The sequence below is a fragment of the Zootermopsis nevadensis genome, unplaced genomic scaffold (genome assembly GCF_977971745.1).
Source record: "Zootermopsis nevadensis isolate Lab colony 2312 unplaced genomic scaffold, Znev_1.0 Znev_ptg000002l, whole genome shotgun sequence".
Lineage (NCBI taxonomy): Eukaryota > Metazoa > Arthropoda > Insecta > Blattodea > Termopsidae > Zootermopsis > Zootermopsis nevadensis.
In genome coordinates this window covers 4965392-4989525 of record NW_028259134.1, presented here as the reverse complement: position 1 = coordinate 4989525, position 24134 = coordinate 4965392, and the positions used below count along the sequence as shown (strand labels likewise).

General features: G+C 36.7%; 2 protein-coding genes across 3 annotated transcripts in view; one reads left to right on the top strand and one right to left on the bottom strand.

Annotated features, from left to right (window-relative positions):
* Positions 1–19006, top strand: part of LOC110829022 (eukaryotic translation initiation factor 4 gamma 3-like) — a 30806-nt gene extending 11800 nt beyond the window's left edge. Inside the window, exons 2-8 of one of the 2 annotated variants that reach the window (XM_087355081.1) lie at positions 12424–12499; positions 13262–13408; positions 13929–13987; positions 14693–14851; positions 15453–15590; positions 16074–16289; positions 16876–19006. In XM_087355081.1, the coding sequence (XP_087211207.1) occupies positions 12424–12499; positions 13262–13408; positions 13929–13987; positions 14693–14851; positions 15453–15590; positions 16074–16289; positions 16876–16944 (864 nt within the window). In that variant the 3' untranslated portion in view covers positions 16945–19006. Of the gene's footprint in view, positions 1–6600; positions 6768–8529; positions 8713–12423; positions 12500–13261; positions 13409–13928; positions 13988–14692; positions 14852–15452; positions 15591–16073; positions 16290–16875 lie in introns of those variants that run through there. The other variant, XR_015536820.1, reaches the window with a different exon arrangement.
* Positions 676–7212, bottom strand: LOC147875032 (eukaryotic translation initiation factor 4 gamma 3-like). The gene is made up of 9 exons (XM_087354988.1): positions 7085–7212; positions 6176–6322; positions 5597–5655; positions 4733–4891; positions 3994–4131; positions 3295–3510; positions 2644–2708; positions 1875–2028; positions 676–848 (listed from the first exon to the last, which is right to left on the bottom strand). Exons 1-9 carry the CDS (start codon positions 7113–7115, stop codon positions 714–716), a joined length of 1104 nt encoding a protein of 367 aa, XP_087211114.1. The 5' UTR covers positions 7116–7212; the 3' UTR covers positions 676–713.
* Positions 19007–24134: the final 5128 nt, after the last annotated feature.

Sequence of the window (24134 nt, the reverse complement as noted above, 5' to 3'; positions counted from 1 at the left end):
AATGGTGCTGCGTACTCGGTAGAGTCATCTTTCAGTCCGTGTATAGTTTTATATATCTGCACTGCTTCTTCGATAGTAATGCAGATAGGATATTCTGTCTTCCTGGTCTTTTCGAAGTGTGCATTTGTCAGTAGTGAGCGACCAGCCCACTGCCTCTGCACAATTTCTACTCAATCCTTATCTTTGTCTGCTATAGCGATCTAATAGGAATCAGGAGAGACTTGTGTGAGAAATGGCCAGGGAGTTTTGCTTAGGAAACATCTCGTTCATTGTTTTTTGTGCCATAAATCTACGGCATGGGACCGCCGGCTTTAGTTCCCTTCCGAAGGAAGTTGTTCTATGGATTTTTATCACCCCTTAAAATTCCATCAACCTCAGCAGTGTTTGAACTCGCGTACCTTGGGTCCAGTGGCGACGACATTAACCACTAGTGCAATGAGGGCGACAAGTTCGTTGAAATATTACTTTGCTAAAATAATAACAAGAAAGTTTATGAACATGTTTTTTATTTAATATTCTTAAATATATTAATTAGAAACAATTCAGAAAACATTAAATAATTTAACTATTTAACAAAAAATAAACAATTGAACTATTTTACAAAGAACTAAACTATTTAACTATTTAAATACCGAAGTATTTAACAAAAAAAACTAAATAATTTATTTATTTAAAAAATGTAAACAATTGAGATATTTGAACAGTCAAAGTATTTAACATCCATTCCTTGGAGCCCAGTTGCTTTGCCGGAGTTCGATGACGTAGTCGATCTTAAACTTTATTCTGCTAGAGAGCACTGCCTTCTTATTTGTTAGTTCCTTCATTGTATGAAGGAACTCAGACAGATCCTGCAAGAAAACAAAAATTTAAAGTCACATTTCATGGGCATAATTAACTTCTTACACTTATAAGCCTACACATAAAACTAGAAAATTCTGCCACTACTCATGTAGTTCACATAGAACTTGCTGTGTGGGAAGGCGCGTGTAAACTTAAATTGAGAGCTGAAGGTTGCTGTCTCGAACAAAACGTAAGTATGTGTCTCATCTAAACAAAGGCATAAACCGAGATTTTTGGTGGCTGAGCCTAGACATGACCCTTCGATCAGATTCCTGCTTTGTCCTGTCAGGACTGAGTGAATTCTGACATGATTCAGCAGAGGTGATGAGAGGAAACGTAAAAGTGTAACCCAATACTGAGCAAGATTCCCGTCGCACTAGACGGGGACAAGTTGAAGTCACGGCATGAGGCGTCTTTATATGAAACATGTTAGAGTGTAGAAGAGTATGAAGAATTTCAGAAGAACATGTCACGGTGATCATTTATCACACAGAAACACTATTCAGAATATTGTCAGCGAGCTCAGAAAGGTATTTCATATCAGAATAGATGCAACATCCTCACGCGTTCTTTACAATGTGCACTTTCAACCATCGAATCCACCTTCTGTGACAGTTCCCAATTTGGCCACCAGATTGCAGCACCTGACTTTCTACCTAGGAGGATATTCAAAATAGGATTATGCGAGGTCGTGCAGAATACCACAAACTCCATATCAAATTTCATCCTAGTCTGTCCATTGGTTCTCGAATTGAATGGACTGGAAAGACAGATGGACGAGAAGGTGCGACCAGCCCATAATGCCTTCTCGCTATGATTTTGTGCAAAGAATGTATAACAATTAAGAAGACTTGCGTGTTACAAAATGGAAGCCAGAAAGTCAGTGAGATCAAAGGGACACACTTACTGCTTTTTGCATTGTACCTTCCGTATAAACCTGTGGTCATCATAGAGCCCAAAGGAAGGCAATAAATTACATGGTAGGAGAACTGCAAATTAAAACTAAAAGTATTAAAAAATGAAAACAAACATACTTGGCTCTTGCTCTCGAAATCCTTTCCGGCCGTCATCAGAAGAGTGCAGAGGCACTCCAAGGAATGTTCGTCTTCTTTGGTAAGGAGACGTTTAATGCAATGCTGCATGGTGCTTGTGGCGAGCATATCTGCTTTATGCAGCTCGCCAATAAACCTGTAACATAGTGAAGAATATGTCACTTGGGTTGAGTTAAGACAATAGTAAAAGTCCAAAGAACAGAAGAGAAACGAGGTTCTTTGCCTCTACAAGGTACAGAAAGATTTGTGCCTTAAAATAATGAGAACTTTTGTTTAAATAGATGGAATTTAATCAGTGTCTTGTGTGTGATATATATTTTTGAGGTGAAATATAATATTTCTGTACGTGGTCCTGTAAAAATCTGTATCTGTTTATAAATATAAAACAGCTGAGACAGAATATTGAAAATTTCAAATTAAATAATTATTTTTATGTAATTTGCATTTGATTCTGTATGGAGGTAAGCCATCAGTGCCATTTCACGATGCAAATACCAAGAAGAAGAAATACCGAGGAAGTGGAGACTTTATGATAGTGTGTGATCATGTAAGCAGCAGCATTATGAAGCACATTTAGAAATTGGTCCTGGATTTTGTGGAACACTTGCATACTGGAGGGCAAGAACCCATTAACATTTCAAATTTCCTCTCAGTGTCTTGTCCTAATTCACAACTCTTAAGTTCACTACTTTCAGAGTCACTGATGAATCAAATGTAGAGCTTCAAAATCACAAAGAAAAATGTAAGTTACCTGATGTTTCCTATTGATTTCATTTGTATCCTTCGCAGTTCCTGCTGTAGTTCGGTTTTCTTTGCCTGCAGAAAAAATAAGTAGAAAAGATTAGAAATCGCCTTTTTTGATGGTATCTTGTAAGAGCCCTTCTTTAATGCACAGCTTTCAACATATGTAAGTTTGCATTTCAAAGTTTGTGTCCACGATACTCAGCCGGTCAAGAAGCCCCCTGCCTTTATGCCTCCAAAAGAACGCCATGACCTAATGAGAAATGTCGAGTGCAGCCGGAGTCCATTATTATGAAAGTTTACAACATTTTGAAAAAAATGAGTACATTAAGTGCTCATTATAGGAAGTTAAACTAACCTAAGAAGTTAGGAAAATGTTTTTTCATCTTGAGGTACCATTTATATCATAATAATTTAAATTAAGTTTATGTGCATTCTACATTCAGTCTTTATCAATTATGTCTCTTTCTTGTCTTTCAAGAAGTCTTAAAACCTGAACAACATATTGAATAATAATTTTTCAAATGATAGATATTCATCTTCAAGCAAAAAGGGAGGAGACAACTATTCCATTCGATCAAGCAGACGGAGCTATTCCCAATCAGTGGACAGAAGCGTAGTAACATATGACCGTAGACAAAGACATTAGAGAAGCACTTACTGGGTCTGCTGTTTCCTCAATCTCTTTCTGTGTGGCTTCTAGATTTATTTCTGCTTCAGGATTCTTTTCAAATTCTGCCCGGCATCGACCTAGCAGCAACTTCCTGAAGGTGACCTCTGGTTCGCCATTGTTCCCACGCTCTGCCGGAACTTTCATGCTGGAGAGAACCTTGCACATTCGTGCATAAATCTCTGTGAACTTTGGTTCATCAACAGCCTGCACATAAAAACACACAACATTATCACTTTGCTCTCATGTTATATTTATGAAAAACAACTCTGTTGAGCATACGTTACATAAACTAAATTTATGAAATGATGGCCACCTAAATGAAGCTTCAACAAAAGTAAATCTTTATCCCTTAAACCTGAGAAACTCAAAATCTCAGTCAGATGCAAGACACATTTCATGACAGCCTTAATTTTCTTGCATAAGATAAACATTTTTAGATGAGAGCAGATAAATTCTAAGCTTGGAGGTGAATTTAAAGAGAGAACAATCAGCTTACTGCTTTTTAAGATTATTATCATAGTGAACAGTAACAATTATAATTTTCACTTGCCCCTAGCGTCTCCAATACTACACTGAGGATAACTTCAATATTTAAGAAATTGAGCTGCAAAGTTACAAAAGAAGGGAATTTCTATCAATATGACGTCTCTGTCTGAATGTATCAGCTGCTAAAGACCGGTGCCTCACCTTTTCAAATATGAGGTCGATGACGCCCTTCAGGCGATCGCTGCTGTCAATTGGCAGATCCTGGACTTGTGAAACTAGTTTGTCAAACTTGTCAGGCGTGAGTTTGTTGAGCAAACTGCGAGCCTTCTTTAACAGCTCCTGCAACATCAAGTTCCCTCTCATCATCTGACAGAACGCAAACACAGAAATAAAGCGAAACATGTTTTACTTCCTTAAAGCCTTCATAGAGATGATTAAAACCTAGAGCCAGTTGCTCTGCATGCGCCGTCCAGCCGCATTTTGTCTACACCGAAGAAGAAGTCTGTTGTTATGAGAAGCCAATGTCTATTGAGAAATATAATTACAATGCATACTCATTATATGCAATTAAACACTTGGAAAGGTAAACATTGCTTCTAAAATCAAAAAGTAGGCAAAAAGAAAGTTTATTTTTTAGTGTGGCAAAGTTCCAATAAGAAGTGATGAGGAAATTAGGAGGAGACGAATTCCGGAAATGCTTGCAGCTTCTCAGATCGAAATGTCTGATCTTTAAGAGCATCAAGTTTAAAATATAGACCTACAATTTTGCCTGTTCCTTAATTTGGTGATGAACCTTCACTTACAATAAGCCACCTAGTTAGTTAGGGTAGACGTGTTTCTTAGAGCAGGACTGTTCCTTTCAGCCATCTTGCATTGGGGCAGATACAGCATTATTGACTGTTTCCAGGATCCTGTCCTTAAATGAATGCCAGGAACATACCTGAGTCTGGGCAGCCTGCTCGTTGGTCGCCGGCTTCCTTCGCCCAGGTCGCCAGGCGTTTTCACATCTCGCCAGTTTCACCTCATTGAGTTTTATTTCAATGACCGGCCTGGTGCTCATGGTGTTTGTAGTTTCAGTGGCTGGCCTTGCTGCAGGCTGCTGTGAATGACACCAAAGCAACACAACATTAACCAAAAGTGTTCACTCTTAAATGTTGTTTTGATCACAGTATTACGTACAATTTTTCCATTTTCTGGCTTTAATCATGCATTTAATACATTACTCGATGCTTCCTACAGCTCAGATAATAAGAGACCTGTATGTATAAAGCCCTAAACAGTACATGACTGAAATTAGGCTCCAGGTGTTGTGTTCATCACCTCTCACAAAAAATACAACATTTCTTCTGCTGCAGTTGACGTAGAACTGTTCACTTTATTATTTTCTATCACAGTTTATATGTTCACAACTGCATCATCAGTGAAAGATGATACAACCAAATTATGCTATTTCATCCGTAAAAGCCTTGGGTACCCTCTCTTTTGACAGGGAATACTCGTGTCCGACCCCATCGACATCGCGAGTCACCGAGTAACTGCCTTAAGCTATACTTCGTCCTACAAACTACACTCTGACAGCTACAGATGAAATCCTTCTCCTCCTCTTCAACAAATGATTCAGTCCGAAATGGATTTGACTTCTCACTTCTATTTACACGCCTTAGAAAGCACTTACCTCTTCATTTTTCCAATATCTGACAATTTTCAGTTACTGTTTAGTATTTATGATTTCAAGGAATCGTTCATTAATGCACAGAATAACTCAGAGCCATGCCCCACAATGCAACAGAAAGTTTAAACGTACCTGATTTTTGTCATCCTTCCTTGCCTTCAGCTTCTCAATTAGCTGTGTTGCAGCAAAGTCTGTAACAATCGATAATTATTTTAGATAGTAAAATTCCTCTTTTGACTATATGTTAACAAACAAGAAAGTTTGTCTTTCGAAACTGTTACGAATGTAAAGATGGAAAAAGACGAGAGGGTTTTCCGAAGACCAGAAACCCATGTCTCATGCAGCCTTAGGTGTAAAGAGTGGCAGCTGATAATGTTGAAAATTATCCCACATTTCGACTAACAATGGAGTTGCCTTCTTCAGGTCAGAGATTGCAACCGAAATGTTTTGTGAAATGGATAATTTCAAACTTTAATGCCTTTCACCTCCTAAGGCTCGAGGTCAAAATATGAGAGCAAACTCTCTTCTTCTTTGGGTACATAAATTAGTCTGCAACTCAGGGCGAAGGTAACTAGAACAATATGCCTAGGAGAATATCTCGATATCTCATGAGACATGCAGGAACATGGTAATGAACAGAATTTCATACTGAGGCAATTTGCAGCCTGTAATCTTTGACTTAGTACTTAAATAGAATGAGAGCAAACATACTTTCTGCTTGCAGCTCCTTGATCTGCTCAGCCTGCAGATTTCTTTCCTTCCTCAGTTTCTCCTTCTCCTCTCTGACGGCTCGGAGACTGACTCTGTGTTTCTCCCCTTGCCGGCGCTCAAACAAGATTTGGTTTTTGAGCTCCGTGTCTGTAACAATTCACGACTGCATCAAATGGTCTGTTAAATTCCTCATGTGACGTTATTTCAAGAAACAGCTTCAGGAGTTAAGTATTACTACGTAAAGAAAAGAGTTAGTTTAGTTAAAAAAAATGAACTGTAATAAGAGTTTGTAATTTTGAAATTGCATTTTTCTTGCCCGTGATCAAATTCCAAATTCAGTTTAAGAGTCACTTCCAGCTGAGGGAACCATTTGTTGGAAAAAACCAGTGTCTCTTACGCAATGCATTACTGATTGCTATTTGCAGTGTTTAAAACTGGGATTTGCATGCTGGTCACCGGAAAACATTCTTCTTAACGAAGACGTCGTTAAACAGCCTGGCTCTCATCGAGTCTTCCCGAAAGAGGGATGGGTGTCTACCCTGGGGGACCATCAGACAGACCTCATCCTCGTCACTTGTGACTGAGGCGCAAGGTACACGTGGACACAAAATTAATCTTGGTCTCAACTCTCAGAGAGCAAAGTAAACGTACATAATTCACTAGAAAATGATTCTTTGAAGTCCAGCAAATTTAAAATGTCTGAGAATGACTATTAAAAAAGCAAAATTGCAATGCATTTAACATTTTTTGGTTTTCCTTCTGACAAAATCACTTAAAATAATGAAGAGTTGCTGGAAGTCTGGGGGGCATATCTGGACATCTAGAAAGACGTACATAAACATCACACTGACGAGGTTTACGGACTGTACTCCACAACTTACTGCATGCACGGAATTAAACCACACTTACTCTCTGCTGCCAGCATCCTAATCCTGTTCATCAAGAAGCAAGTGATCCTCGTGTCTTCAGTTTCAGCAGGGTTTACCTGAGGACAGACAAAAAATGAGTCATTTTATAGTCCAAGAATTCTCTGCAACTTCATGAGGTTAGTATTTATTATGAAATTGTTGTCCCAGTCACACACAAATCGCATGTGCCTTGGCTGTTTGTGCTGCACTGCTATCGATTTTCGTTTCTGCCAGAAAATATTAAGAAGACCTCACTTATAGAAAGAGAAATTAAGGCTGTGTCAGATAACGAGGCCTTCCTTGTAATGAATGATTTACCTTTAAAATTAGCATGTTAGGAAACGTTTCAAAGCTTTAATTGCAATATACAAGTCAGTTTATGATTAATCTGTAATACAAAACAACGATCCTGAGAAATTAAGCTGTTCACTCAACAATAACTTTCCTCTAGACGAAAAAATTAAGACTGAAAACAACCTTTAACAATGTCTGAATGCGACAAGTGACCCAGTCATAGGTCCCTATCAGCCGTTTAGCTTAGCCGGAATTCAAGTAACTTTGTTGATGATGGCCGACGTGTGTTGCTGCTAGCATTTGAATTCTTAAGAATGACATACAATCCCTCAAGATAACGAAATAATAATATTTGTTTAAATCTTGTCAGTCACAATCACAATAAAATTCCTATTAAATATTAAAATATTACTATAATTAGCATTTAAATATTTAAAATATATTAAATGATGTTCTCATCGAAATGTTCGATTTACATTAGATCATCACTTTTTACACGACATGTTTTGAAACAAAATTAAATTATCAAATATATTATTTTATTTTCTATTTCTAATTTTATTAATATTCATTTAGTCTTTATATTATTTACTTTACAGGATGATAACAAAACGTTCACCCACACAAAATCATGTCAAGCACGACATACATATACAGAACAACTTCGAATACGATATTAAAAAATACAATAAAATCTGGAAGAAAACTTCATTTGAAATCTGATAAACATCTGACTAAAAGTTGCATTTAAGAAATTATATTTAAGTTTATATAATTTTATACACCTGAAGATGGTTCTTTTAGAACTGAAACATGTCGTGTAAAAAGTGATGTTCTAATGTAAATGGAACATTTCGATAGAGAACATCATTTAATATATTTTAAATATTTAAATGCTAATTATAATAATATTTAATAGGAATTTTATTGTGATTGTGACTGACAAGATTTAAACATATATATATTTATCACAATATGACGCAACTTTATCATCTCAGAAATAATAATATTATTAATAAGTAGGAAACCCTTGACTCACCCATTGTGAAGAGCTGGAGACCTCCATGTCGCAGGCAGCAAGATTTGAATAAGAAATTAAACACGTTGCAGGAAATATTTTCACTATATATATATAGAATTATCTTGTTCTAGAAGCTGCTCACACCACCATTCGTTTCACACTGAGGAAAGCCAACAAACTACTGAGTAAAGCGGGCCGTGCGTAACTGCTATTTATACCATAAAAGTGTGACGTCACGTATGGCGCAACAGTCAGTAGAGGGAGTGCAATACGTTTCATTCAGGCGTGCATAAGAAATGAGAAATGAACCTTATGGCATGCCAGCCGATATTGTTGCGCGTGTTCGTATTTTATAAGAACACCTGCGTTTCATATTTACACATTCTTTGTAGTTCAAGAAATACAAATTGAATTACTCCAAGTTATAGTTTTTTGACATTCCATCATAAATGTAAGAAGTCAATTATTAATATTAAATATTTTCTGTGTGAAAGGAAATTAATTTAAAAGTAATGAAAGGAGGCTTGAAGTAAATTTTGCGGTTTAATTTGCACTTGTTTAAAAACAACGTCGTGTTTTTTATACTTTTTTAATTTTAAGACGATTATTGAGGGCCCCGGCCGCTGTTGAACCCATCGCCCCTGCGACAGGGAAAATGTTTCCTTCCTTCGAATCCCGACTATTCATTTTGACCAATAAGAGAACGCAGGAAGGTAAGAACTCTGGAAGAAGTGTCGTGAGTTCGATTTCCTTCAAGGGCGGTTCCTTTGGCTCCGAAACTAAGCGAGACAGAAGAAGGGATCAGAGTTTTTTGCTTCGAAGAGGAGATTTCGGAAACGAAGGCCTCGACACTGAGTTCGAGACCCGACAAAGATGATTTCTGTTGACGGGAAAGCACCCACGAGAAGAAATCGACGCCAAGGCAAAATTCTTTCGTTCCGGAGAAGAAATTACCGGGTCTAAGGTCACGGACACGAATACAGTCCTCGGTTCGAGTCCCTGTTAGGATGTTGGTTTCTGAGGTAATTTTACGGGCGTATTAAACGACGACGTTGACTAACACGGATGCCACCAGATGTCTCAAAAGTAAAGTGCTGTACAATTTGTAGGGTTACCCAAATATCGGAAAAGTTTTTGTGGTAATATAATTTACCGCATTCGACCGGCGGATGAATAAAGCACGTAGTTTGGTGGATAAGAATAAAAGGTGTATGAAAATGCGCCCCATTGACAAGTTCTTGTGCACACGAATGTTTTTGAAGCACTGGACTGACTACCAACTGCCGACAATTGGATTTTTCGCCTCAGCGTGAACTGTGCGTGCGAAATCGAGAAATTAAAATGGTCCAGGCGGAGATGAGGCTTACAGAGGGAGGACTTCGAAGTTTTTACCCCCACGGCCTCTGACTGGGACGGAATATTTGCAACGACCTAAGCTGGACTAAGTGCAATCAAAGATAAAAGACAAATGACTTGTTCTGATGCTCATTTGCTCTTTAACGCGATGCATGCAAAATAAGCATATGTCTATGTTAGCTAATATGAACAAGAACTTGTCAATGGGGCGCATTTTCATACACCTTTTATTCTTATCCACCAAACTACGTGCTTTATTCATCCGCCGGTCGAATGCGGTAAATTATATTACCACAAAAACTTTTCCGATATTTGGGTAACCCTACAAATTGTACAGCACTTTACTTTTGAGACATCTGGTGGCATCCGTGTTAGTCAACGTCGTCGTTTAATACGCCCGTAAAATTACCTCAGAAACCAACATCCTAACAGGGACTCGAACCGAGGACTGTATTCGTGTCCGTGACCTTAGACCCGGTAATTTCTTCTCCGGAACGAAAGAATTTTGCCTTGGCGTCGATTTCTTCTCGTGGGTGCTTTCCCGTCAACAGAAATCATCTTTGTCGGGTCTCGAACTCAGTGTCGAGGCCTTCGTTTCCGAAATCTCCTCTTCGAAGCAAAAAACTCTGATCCCTTCTTCTGTCTCGCTTAGTTTCGGAGCCAAAGGAACCGCCCTTGAAGGAAATCGAACTCACGACACTTCTTCCAGAGTTCTTACCTTCCTGCGTTCTCTTATTGGTCAAAATGAATAGTCGGGATTCGAAGGAAGGAAACATTTTCCCTGTCGCAGGGGCGATGGGTTCAACAGCGGCCGGGGCCCTCAATAATCGTCTTAAAATTAAAAAAGTATAAAAAACACGACGTTGTTTTTAAACAAGTGCAAATTAAACCGCAAAATTTACTTCAAGCCTCCTTTCATTACTTTTAAATTAATTTCCTTTCACACAGAAAATATTTAATATTAATAATTGACTTCTTACATTTATGATGGAATGTCAAAAAACTATAACTTGGAGTAATTCAATTTGTATTTCTTGAACTACAAAGAATGTGTAAATATGAAACGCAGGTGTTCTTATAAAATACGAACACGCGCAACAATATCGGCTGGCATGCCATAAGGTTCATTTCTCATTTCTTATGCACGCCTGAATGAAACGTATTGCACTCCCTCTACTGACTGTTGCGCCATACGTGACGTCACACTTTTATGGTATAAATAGCAGTTACGCACGGCCCGCTTTACTCAGTAGTTTGTTGGCTTTCCTCAGTGTGAAACGAATGGTGGTGTGAGCAGCTTCTAGAACAAGATAATTCTATATATATATAGTGAAAATATTTCCTGCAACGTGTTTAATTTCTTATTCAAATCTTGCTGCCTGCGACATGGAGGTCTCCAGCTCTTCACAATGGGTGAGTCAAGGGTTTCCTACTTATTAATAATATTATTATTTCTGAGATGATAAAGTTGCGTCATATTGTGATAAATATATATATGTTTAAATCTTGTCAGTCACAATCACAATAAAATTCCTATTAAATATTATTATAATTAGCATTTAAATATTTAAAATATATTAAATGATGTTCTCTATCGAAATGTTCCATTTACATTAGAACATCACTTTTTACACGACATGTTTCAGTTCTAAAAGAACCATCTTCAGGTGTATAAAATTATATAAACTTAAATATAATTTCTTAAATGCAACTTTTAGTCAGATGTTTATCAGATTTCAAATGAAGTTTTCTTCCAGATTTTATTGTATTTTTTAATATCGTATTCGAAGTTGTTCTGTATATGTATGTCGTGCTTGACATGATTTTGTGTGGGTGAACGTTTTGTTATCATCCTGTAAAGTAAATAATATAAAGACTAAATGAATATTAATAAAATTAGAAATAGAAAATAAAATAATATATTTGATAATTTAATTTTGTTTCAAAACATGTCGTGTAAAAAGTGATGATCTAATGTAAATCGAACATTTCGATGAGAACATCATTTAATATATTTTAAATATTTAAATGCTAATTATAGTAATATTTTAATATTTAATAGGAATTTTATTGTGATTGTGACTGACAAGATTTAAACAAATATTATTATTTCGTTATCTTGAGGGATTGTATGTCATTCTTAAGAATTCAAATGCTAGCAGCAACACACGTCGGCCATCATCAACAAAGTTACTTGAATTCCGGCTAAGCTAAACGGCTGATAGGGACCTATGACTGGGTCACTTGTCGCATTCAGACATTGTTAAAGGTTGTTTTCAGTCTTAATTTTTTCGTCTAGAGGAAAGTTATTGTTGAGTGAACAGCTTAATTTCTCAGGATCGTTGTTTTGTATTACAGATTAATCATAAACTGACTTGTATATTGCAATTAAAGCTTTGAAACGTTTCCTAACATGCTAATTTTAAAGGTAAATCATTCATTACAAGGAAGGCCTCGTTATCTGACACAGCCTTAATTTCTCTTTCTATAAGTGAGGTCTTCTTAATATTTTCTGGCAGAAACGAAAATCGATAGCAGTGCAGCACAAACAGCCAAGGCACATGCGATTTGTGTGTGACTGGGACAACAATTTCATAATAAATACTAACCTCATGAAGTTGCAGAGAATTCTTGGACTATAAAATGACTCATTTTTTGTCTGTCCTCAGGTAAACCCTGCTGAAACTGAAGACACGAGGATCACTTGCTTCTTGATGAACAGGATTAGGATGCTGGCAGCAGAGAGTAAGTGTGGTTTAATTCCGTGCATGCAGTAAGTTGTGGAGTACAGTCCGTAAACCTCGTCAGTGTGATGTTTATGTACGTCTTTCTAGATGTCCAGATATGCCCCCCAGACTTCCAGCAACTCTTCATTATTTTAAGTGATTTTGTCAGAAGGAAAACCAAAAAATGTTAAATGCATTGCAATTTTGCTTTTTTAATAGTCATTCTCAGACATTTTAAATTTGCTGGACTTCAAAGAATCATTTTCTAGTGAATTATGTACGTTTACTTTGCTCTCTGAGAGTTGAGACCAAGATTAATTTTGTGTCCACGTGTACCTTGCGCCTCAGTCACAAGTGACGAGGATGAGGTCTGTCTGATGGTCCCCCAGGGTAGACACCCATCCCTCTTTCGGGAAGACTCGATGAGAGCCAGGCTGTTTAACGACGTCTTCGTTAAGAAGAATGTTTTCCGGTGACCAGCATGCAAATCCCAGTTTTAAACACTGCAAATAGCAATCAGTAATGCATTGCGTAAGAGACACTGGTTTTTTCCAACAAATGGTTCCCTCAGCTGGAAGTGACTCTTAAACTGAATTTGGAATTTGATCACGGGCAAGAAAAATGCAATTTCAAAATTACAAACTCTTATTACAGTTCATTTTTTTTAACTAAACTAACTCTTTTCTTTACGTAGTAATACTTAACTCCTGAAGCTGTTTCTTGAAATAACGTCACATGAGGAATTTAACAGACCATTTGATGCAGTCGTGAATTGTTACAGACACGGAGCTCAAAAACCAAATCTTGTTTGAGCGCCGGCAAGGGGAGAAACACAGAGTCAGTCTCCGAGCCGTCAGAGAGGAGAAGGAGAAACTGAGGAAGGAAAGAAATCTGCAGGCTGAGCAGATCAAGGAGCTGCAAGCAGAAAGTATGTTTGCTCTCATTCTATTTAAGTACTAAGTCAAAGATTACAGGCTGCAAATTGCCTCAGTATGAAATTCTGTTCATTACCATGTTCCTGCATGTCTCATGAGATATCGAGATATTCTCCTAGGCATATTGTTCTAGTTACCTTCGCCCTGAGTTGCAGACTAATTTATGTACCCAAAGAAGAAGAGAGTTTGCTCTCATATTTTGACCTCGAGCCTTAGGAGGTGAAAGGCATTAAAGTTTGAAATTATCCATTTCACAAAACATTTCGGTTGCAATCTCTGACCTGAAGAAGGCAACTCCATTGTTAGTCGAAATGTGGGATAATTTTCAACATTATCAGCTGCCACTCTTTACACCTAAGGCTGCATGAGACATGGGTTTCTGGTCTTCGGAAAACCCTCTCGTCTTTTTCCATCTTTACATTCGTAACAGTTTCGAAAGACAAACTTTCTTGTTTGTTAACATATAGTCAAAAGAGGAATTTTACTATCTAAAATAATTATCGATTGTTACAGACTTTGCTGCAACACAGCTAATTGAGAAGCTGAAGGCAAGGAAGGATGACAAAAATCAGGTACGTTTAAACTTTCTGTTGCATTGTGGGGCATGGCTCTGAGTTATTCTGTGCATTAATGAACGATTCCTTGAAATCATAAATACTAAACAGTAACTGAAAATTGTCAGATATTGGAAAAATGAAGAGGTAAGTGCTTTCTAAGGCGTGTAAATAGAAGTGAGAAGTCAAATCCATTTCGGACTGAATCATTTGTTGAAGAGGAGGAGAAGGATTTCATCTGTAGCTGTCAGAGTGTAGTTTGTAGGACGAAGTATAGCTTAAGGCAGTTACTCGGTGACTCGCGATGTCGATGGGGTCGGACACGAGTATTCCCTGTCAAAAGAGAGGGTACCCAAGGCTTTTACGGATGAAATAGCATAATTTGGTTGTATCATCTTTCACTGATGATGCAGTTGTGAACATATAAACTGTGATAGAAAATAATAAAGTGAACAGTTCTACGTCAACTGCAGCAGAAGAAATGTTGTATTTTTTGTGAGAGGTGATGAACACAACACCTGGAGCCTAATTTCAGTCATGTACTGTTTAGGGCTTTATACATACAGGTCTCTTATTATCTGAGCTGTAGGAAGCATCGAGTAATGTATTAAATGCATGATTAAAGCCAGAAAATGGAAAAATTGTACGTAATACTGTGATCAAAACAACATTTAAGAGTGAACACTTTTGGTTAATGTTGTGTTGCTTTGGTGTCATTCACAGCAGCCTGCAGCAAGGCCAGCCACTGAAACTACAAACACCATGAGCACCAGGCCGGTCATTGAAATAAAACTCAATGAGGTGAAACTGGCGAGATGTGAAAACGCCTGGCGACCTGGGCGAAGGAAGCCGGCGACCAACGAGCAGGCTGCCCAGACTCAGGTATGTTCCTGGCATTCATTTAAGGACAGGATCCTGGAAACAGTCAATAATGCTGTATCTGCCCCAATGCAAGATGGCTGAAAGGAACAGTCCTGCTCTAAGAAACACGTCTACCCTAACTAACTAGGTGGCTTATTGTAAGTGAAGGTTCATCACCAAATTAAGGAACAGGCAAAATTGTAGGTCTATATTTTAAACTTGATGCTCTTAAAGATCAGACATTTCGATCTGAGAAGCTGCAAGCATTTCCGGAATTCGTCTCCTCCTAATTTCCTCATCACTTCTTATTGGAACTTTGCCACACTAAAAAATAAACTTTCTTTTTGCCTACTTTTTGATTTTAGAAGCAATGTTTACCTTTCCAAGTGTTTAATTGCATATAATGAGTATGCATTGTAATTATATTTCTCAATAGACATTGGCTTCTCATAACAACAGACTTCTTCTTCGGTGTAGACAAAATGCGGCTGGACGGCGCATGCAGAGCAACTGGCTCTAGGTTTTAATCATCTCTATGAAGGCTTTAAGGAAGTAAAACATGTTTCGCTTTATTTCTGTGTTTGCGTTCTGTCAGATGATGAGAGGGAACTTGATGTTGCAGGAGCTGTTAAAGAAGGCTCGCAGTTTGCTCAACAAACTCACGCCTGACAAGTTTGACAAACTAGTTTCACAAGTCCAGGATCTGCCAATTGACAGCAGCGATCGCCTGAAGGGCGTCATCGACCTCATATTTGAAAAGGTGAGGCACCGGTCTTTAGCAGCTGATACATTCAGACAGAGACGTCATATTGATAGAAATTCCCTTCTTTTGTAACTTTGCAGCTCAATTTCTTAAATATTGAAGTTATCCTCAGTGTAGTATTGGAGACGCTAGGGGCAAGTGAAAATTATAATTGTTACTGTTCACTATGATAATAATCTTAAAAAGCAGTAAGCTGATTGTTCTCTCTTTAAATTCACCTCCAAGCTTAGAATTTATCTGCTCTCATCTAAAAATGTTTATCTTATGCAAGAAAATTAAGGCTGTCATGAAATGTGTCTTGCATCTGACTGAGATTTTGAGTTTCTCAGGTTTAAGGGATAAAGATTTACTTTTGTTGAAGCTTCATTTAGGTGGCCATCATTTCATAAATTTAGTTTATGTAACGTATGCTCAACAGAGTTGTTTTTCATAAATATAACATGAGAGCAAAGTGATAATGTTGTGTGTTTTTATGTGCAGGCTGTTGATGAACCAAAGTTCACAGAGATTTATGCACGAATGTGCAAGGTTCTCTCCAGCATGAAAGTTCCGGCAGAGCGTGGGAACAATGGCGAACCAGAGGTCACCTTCAGGAAGTTGCTGCTAGGTCGATGCCGGGCAGAATTTGAAAAGAATCCTGAAGCAGAAATAAATCTAGAAGCCACACAGAAAGAGATTGAGGAAACAGCAGACCCAGTAAGTGCTTCTCTAATGTCTTTGTCTACGGTCATATGTTACTACGCTTCTGTCCACTGATTGGGAATAGCTCCGTCTGCTTGATCGAATGGAATAGTTGTCTCCTCCCTTTTTGCTTGAAGATGAATATCTATCATTTGAAAAATTATTATTCAATATGTTGTTCAGGTTTTAAGACTTCTTGAAAGACAAGAAAGAGACATAATTGATAAAGACTGAATGTAGAATGCACATAAACTTAATTTAAATTATTATGATATAAATGGTACCTCAAGATGAAAAAACATTTTCCTAACTTCTTAGGTTAGTTTAACTTCCTATAATGAGCACTTAATGTACTCATTTTTTTCAAAATGTTGTAAACTTTCATAATAATGGACTCCGGCTGCACTCGACATTTCTCATTAGGTCATGGCGTTCTTTTGGAGGCATAAAGGCAGGGGGCTTCTTGACCGGCTGAGTATCGTGGACACAAACTTTGAAATGCAAACTTACATATGTTGAAAGCTGTGCATTAAAGAAGGGCTCTTACAAGATACCATCAAAAAAGGCGATTTCTAATCTTTTCTACTTATTTTTTCTGCAGGCAAAGAAAACCGAACTACAGCAGGAACTGCGAAGGATACAAATGAAATCAATAGGAAACATCAGGTAACTTACATTTTTCTTTGTGATTTTGAAGCTCTACATTTGATTCATCAGTGACTCTGAAAGTAGTGAACTTAAGAGTTGTGAATTAGGACAAGACACTGAGAGGAAATTTGAAATGTTAATGGGTTCTTGCCCTCCAGTATGCAAGTGTTCCACAAAATCCAGGACCAATTTCTAAATGTGCTTCATAATGCTGCTGCTTACATGATCACACACTATCATAAAGTCTCCACTTCCTCGGTATTTCTTCTTCTTGGTATTTGCATCGTGAAATGGCACTGATGGCTTACCTCCATACAGAATCAAATGCAAATTACATAAAAATAATTATTTAATTTGAAATTTTCAATATTCTGTCTCAGCTGTTTTATATTTATAAACAGATACAGATTTTTACAGGACCACGTACAGAAATATTATATTTCACCTCAAAAATATATATCACACACAAGACACTGATTAAATTCCATCTATTTAAACAAAAGTTCTCATTATTTTAAGGCACAAATCTTTCTGTACCTTGTAGAGGCAAAGAACCTCGTTTCTCTTCTGTTCTTTGGACTTTTACTATTGTCTTAACTCAACCCAAGTGACATATTCTTCACTATGTTACAGGTTTATTGGCGAGCTGCATAAAGCAGATATGCTCGCCACAAGCACCATGCAGCATTGCATTAAACGTCTCCTTACCAAAGAAGACGAACATTCCTTGGAGTGCCTCTGCACTCTTCTGATGACGGTCGGCAAGGATTTGGAGAGCAAGAGCCAAGTATGTTTGTTTTCATTTTTTAATACTTTTAGTTTTAATTTGCAGTTCTCCTACCGTGTAATTTATTGCCTTCCTTTGGGCTCTATGATGACCACAGGTTTATACGGAAGGTACAATGCAAAAAGCAGTAAGTGTGTCCCTTTGATCTCACAGACTTTCTGGCTTCCATTTTGTAACATGCAAGTCTTCTTAATTGTTATACATTCTTTGCACAAAATCATAGCGAGAAGGCATTATGGGCTGGTCGCACCTTCTCGTCCATCTGTCTTTCCAGTCCATTCAATTCGAGAACCAATGGACAGACTAGGATGAAATTTGATATGGAGTTTGTGGTATTCTGCACGACCTCGCATAATCCTATTTTGAATATCCTCCTAGGTAGAAAGTCAGGTGCTGCAATCTGGTGGCCAAATTGGGAACTGTCACAGAAGGTGGATTCGATGCTTGAAAGTGCACATTGTAAAGAACGCGTGAGGATGTTGCATCTATTCTGATATGAAATACCTTTCTGAGCTCGCTGACAATATTCTGAATAGTGTTTCTGTGTGATAAATGATCACCGTGACATGTTCTTCTGAAAATCATCATACTCTTCTACACTCTAACATGTTTCATATAAAGACGCCTCATGTCGTGACTTCAACTTGTCCCCGTCTAGTATGACGGGAATCTTGCTCAGTATTGGGTTACACTTTTACGTTTCCTCTCATCACCTCTGCTGAATCATGTCAGAATTCACTCAGTGCTGACAGGACAAAGCAGGAATCTGATCGAAGGGTCATGTCTAGGCTCAGCCACCAAAAATCTCGGTTTATGCCTTTGTTTAGATGAGACACATACTTACGTTTTGTTCGAGACAGCAACCTTCAGCTCTCAATTTAAATTTACACGCGCCTTCCCACACAGCAAGTTCTATGTGAACTACATGAGTAGTGGCAGAATTTTCTAGTTTCATGTGTAGGCTTATAAGCGTAAGAAGTTAATTATGCCCATGAAATGTGACTTTAAATTTTTGTTTTCTTGCAGGATCTGTCTGAGTTCCTTCATACAATGAAGGAACTAACAAATAAGAAGGCGATGCTCTCTAGCAGAATAAAGTTTAAGATCGACTACGTCATCGACCTGAAGCAAAGCAACTGGGCTCCAAGGAATGGACGTTAGATGAGATTTTTTAAATAAATAAATTATTTAGTTTTTTTGTTAAATACTTCAGTATTTAAATAGTAAAATAGTTTAGTTCTTTGTTAAATATCTGAATTGTTCACATTTGTTAAATAAATAAATAATTTAGTTTGTTTGTTAAATACTTCCGTATTTAAATAGTGACATAGTTTAGTTCTTTGTTAAATATCTGAATTGTTCACATTTGTTAAATAAATAAATTATTTAGTTTTTTTGTTAATTACTTCAGTATTTAAATAGTAAAATAGTTTAGTTCTTTGTTAAATATCTGAATTGTTCACATTTGTTAAATAAATAAATTATTTAGTTTTTTTGTTAAATACTTCGGTATTTAAATAGTGAAATAGTTTAGTTCTTTGTAAAATAGTTCAATTGTTTAAATCTTGAAATTGTTTATTTTTTGTTAAATAGTTTAGTATTTAAATAGTTACACTGTTCAGTTTTTTGTTAAATATCTGAATTATTCACATTTGTTAAATAAATAAATTATTTAGTTTTTTTGTTAAATACTTCAGTATTTAAATAGTGAAATAGTTTAGTTCTTTGTAAAATAGTTCAATTGTTTATTTTTTGTTAAATAGTTTAGTATTTAAATAGTTAGACTGTTCATTTTTTTTTGTTAAATATCTGAATTGTTCACATTTGTTAAATAAATAAATAATTTAGTTTTTTTGTTAAATACTTCAGTATTTAAATAGTGAAATAGTTTAGTTCTTTGTAAAATAGTTCAATTGTTTATTTTTTGTTAAATAGTTAAATTATTTAATGTTTTCTGAATTGTTTCTAATTAATATATTTAAGAATATTAAATAAAAAACATGTTCATAAACTTTCCTGTTATTATTTTAGCAAAGTAATATTTCAACGAACTTGTCGCCCTCATTGCACTAGTGGTTAATGTCGTCGCCACTGGACCCAAGGTACGCGAGTTCAAACACTGCTGAGGTTGATGGAATTTTAAGGGGTGATAAAAATCCATAGAACAACTTCCTTCGGAAGGGAACTAAAGCCGGCGGTCCCATGCCGTAGATTTATGGCACAAAAAACAATGAACGAGATGTTTCCTAAGCAAAACTCCCTGGCCATTTCTCACACAAGTCTCTCCTGATTCCTATTAGATGGCTATAGCAGACAAAGATAAGGATTGAGTAGAAATTGTGCAGAGGCAGTGGGCTGGTTGCTCACTACTGACAAATGCACACTTCGAAAAGACCAGGAAGACAGAATATCCTATCTGCATTACTATCGAAGAAGCAGTGCAGATATATAAAACTATACATGGACTGAAAGATGACTCTACCGAGTACGAAGCACCATTAAACAAGAAGGAATGGTCTCATCCAGCGGAAAGAATAACTCTTGATGAAGTGAAAGACTTCAATAAATACACTGTGGAAATCTATATAGATGGAAGTAAACACCAGGGAAAGGTGAGTGCTGCCACTGTTATCTTCAAAAATGGAGAACTAATTCATAGCTTAAAAACCAAGTTACCCGATCATTGCTCAAACAATCAAGCTGAGCAGATCGGAATTCTAGAGGCCTTGGATGCAGTAACAACTTTAAGGGAAATCAGCATTGAGGAAAGAATAGTAGCGGTGTACACAGATAGTCCAGTTTCTCTCGATCTACTAAAAAACAACTTCAAACACGGCTTTGTAATATCTGAGATAAGAAATAGATTAAGGAATCTCAAAGGTCAAAATTGGACTATTCATTTTGGGTGGATCAAAGCACACATCAGAATTTTCGGTAATGAAATAGCAGACAGATTAGCGAAGGCAGCAGCAGAAGATGGTGGAAATGTAGTATATGCAAAGAAGCCTAAAAGTACAATTATTAAAGAAACAAAGGAGGAAGGAATTATAAAATGGCAAAATGAGTGGAGCGCCACCAATAAAGGAGCAGCGTGCAAGAAATTATTCCCGTCAGTGTGACAAAGAATGAAGCTAAATATTGAAATAAGTCCCGAACTGACAGCAATAATGACTGGACATGGCAAAAACAAATCATATCTACACAGGTTTGAGATCATTGACGACCCAACATGCTCATGCCTGAAAGCAGCACAAACAGTGGATCACCTCATCTATGACTGCGAAAAACTACAACAACCAAGGCATAATTTAATAGATGCAATAGTCAAGAATGGTGGCACATGGCCAGTGTTGCATGAAGTAATTGTTCAGAAATGTTTAGGTCATTTTAATAAATTCATTAAATCCATTGATTATAATACAGTTTTGCATAGGAACATAGGTGCAAACGGTGGCAATGGATCATGATATTAGAGTTGTGTAATCTGTTAACGTGCTATATATTAATGCATGTAATATTGCAATCTTGTAATGGGGCATGCTGAATAAATGTAAATAAAAAAAGACAGAATACTTTAACTTGGTATCGCAAATACACGAGTGTGTGTACTGAAATATTTAGCAATAATATTCTGGTGTGGGGGAACATTTTTTATTTCAACATTCTCAAGATAATAGATGATCGCTGCTACTTATGCTACATGACTGAAACTTAGAATACATGCTCTTGTTGGAGATCCAAAACAACCCAAAAGGCTCAAAATTTTAATCACTTTTCGCTTATGTAAGACATACTTAATTTGGCCCACAGTTTAACAACGCACCCCTCTGCATTTGTCTTATTACCAGTCATATTTCGTTCTATGTAGGTTTTGAGGTTATGACGATGCAAGCAATTTTTACTTTTTATTTTATCATACAGGTACGAAAACCTAGCTCTGATCTGCTAACTTCTCACTGGAGTCGGCTTGCATGTTTATAAATATAAACGATTAGTCCTCTTTAATGACCGAAATAAAACAATAATTATCTGACTTGCCACTATGAACGCCAAGATCTAAATTCACAACACTAATAAATATTTCACTTACACTTACAGCATCATAATGTTACTACAGACTAATTATTCCGTGCTGACATCAAAGACACAAGTTATTTGAATACGCAAAATCAAATTAAGACTGCATAATAGTCACCTCATTTAAAAGACGCATCCAATGTTTGATAGAGGTTTGTTAACGTGTTTTGTTCACGGTACTCCCAGTACCGAAGTACATATACTCACAGGTGAGTAGATAACACACACAAAGCGAGTTAACTTTGTTAATTGAAGTATCATTACGCAACTCTCTAACACATAAACGGAACAGACCTAGTGACACCCACAAACACAATCTGCTTTAAAAATAAAGAATTCAGAGTTCTACAGTGTAAACAGCGATTATTTACTTCAAAAACATTAATCCTTGTAATGGCTGAGTTGTCTTCTTTGATTTACCACTGAATGTTCAAATATTATTTAGGCGACTTTAAGCTATAAAAATTGAGTATCTTATTGATGCTGATGTGGCTACAAAACACTCGCACGAGAAAAATGCAAATGAAAATATTAAAAAATTGTGAATATAAGAAACGTACAAGGAAAAGAAAGGTCTTTACCATTCTTTTAAATAAAAAAATGGTTGACCTCAACATGAACTGAAGAAGAAGTGAATTGTACCAAAATCACCCACAAACTGCAATTTTCATAAACACAACTGCAGTGACGGTGGAAGACCATTTGAAACTTGTGGAAACTAGATAAAAATGTTATTCAATGTTTTTTAGAAAAACTATTGTCAAGAAGAAAATTCATGGAGAAACTAAAAACATTAAAACATGGGAGACATTACCAACCTATATAAAACCCTGAGAGTGAATATAAGGAAAACAAAATGTACACTGGGAACTTTTGTTTTGCAATATCATTTTTACCCATGGTTAACAGCTTGCAACAATCTGAGAGAAACTGATTTGCTGGCCATAATTGATCTTCCAAAAATGTTGAAATGTTTTGGATTTCGGGGGCCTTTAACAAACTTATGACTTGCATGCTTCACGAAAAGAAAAGAAAAACACGAATCTTACACAAAACATGTACAGTACACGCAGGTCATTCTTTATTTAAGTCTCCAAAGAAATTATGAGCTTCTGGAGATCCAACTTACATTTAGTAGTTCAGAATATAATAAAGGAGTTTATAAAAATTAAGAAATATTGAAATGGGTGACATGACTTGTCTGCTGCCAGATCAAGAACTACCATTTAGAGGTCAAGAATTATCTGAGTTGCCCCTTGACAGAAGTAATTGTAAAGAATATTTCGAAACTGCTAGAACATTATGAACCTCTGCTGAATGACCTTTTGCTAAGGCACATCTCTGGCCATTGAAAATAATTTGTTAAAAGCCCTCCATGAAGTGTTGCTAGTTGACATTTCAAGACAAATTCAGGAACCGTCTAATATTGGATGAAACTTCTGACTCATTTTGTCATGAGGTACATTCATGATAGTAACAGGTCTTTCTGCTCAAACCCTTTCTTTCTGTGTTCGCAAATTCTTACATTTTGGTTCATACATTACAGACAGGTCTGGGTATAGATTTTATTCACAAAATAAGAGAAATTCAAAGTCACGTGCAAGATGAACATGACACACTTCTCAATTTTCTAACAAAAACCAGGGAAATGAAGAAGGCAAAACCTGACACAGAAAATTCTGCAGAAGAGAAGTACAGAAAACTTCTCTACAAAATTACTGCTACTACATAAGTGAGAAATTTTACATATATAAGTTTAAGGCTGCCTTTCCTGAACAGCATACACAAAAACTGCCCGTGTATTTTTTACATTCTATTCTTCATGAAAACCTTGAAACTAACAGTAGTCCGAGCTACTGATATTGTTGAAAATAAGCCATAGCACTGAATGAGGCAAACCAAAAAATTAAGCAGACATCACACAAAATATCATTGCTGGGTAAAAACTCAGAGCACTGAGAAATAAACAGTCCATTCTTCTCTGTCATTCCAGCGCATGGTGCATGACGGCACAAACCTTGTGTTTTGAGTCACTAAATTCAGTAACCGATACTAAGACGAGAACAAAAATATGATCTGAGACTGTTGTAACCATAAGTACTGCAACTGTGTTTGTCGGCATAACTGTAAGTGGTTACACAGGCGGTTGAAATTAACGGATAATGAAAAATATTAAGAAATGATGTACAGAGTTTAAGTACGTGAAATTTGAGGTTCTAACAGCATTTTGAATATGTTGATGCCAGAAAATGCTGTGAGAACTTGTAGGGAGACAAAAGTTCCTATGAAGTGTTTACTCCCACCATTGTCAGGGCTGATGATGTAGGCAGTAGTTTCTCTTAAGTGTA

Bases quoted from the DNA above. Each gene is read 5' to 3' on its own strand.
- LOC147875032 (XM_087354988.1), bottom strand. From the start codon at position 7,115: ATGAACAGGATTAGGATGCTGGCAGCAGAGA. The intron at 4,132-4,732 runs GTATGTTCCTGG...TTGATGTTGCAG, and splicing joins AGCAGGCTGCCCAGACTCAG to GAGCTGTTAAAGAAGGCTCG. The intron at 849-1,874 runs GTATGTTTGTTT...GTTTTCTTGCAG, and splicing joins ATTTCGAGAGCAAGAGCCAA to GATCTGTCTGAGTTCCTTCA.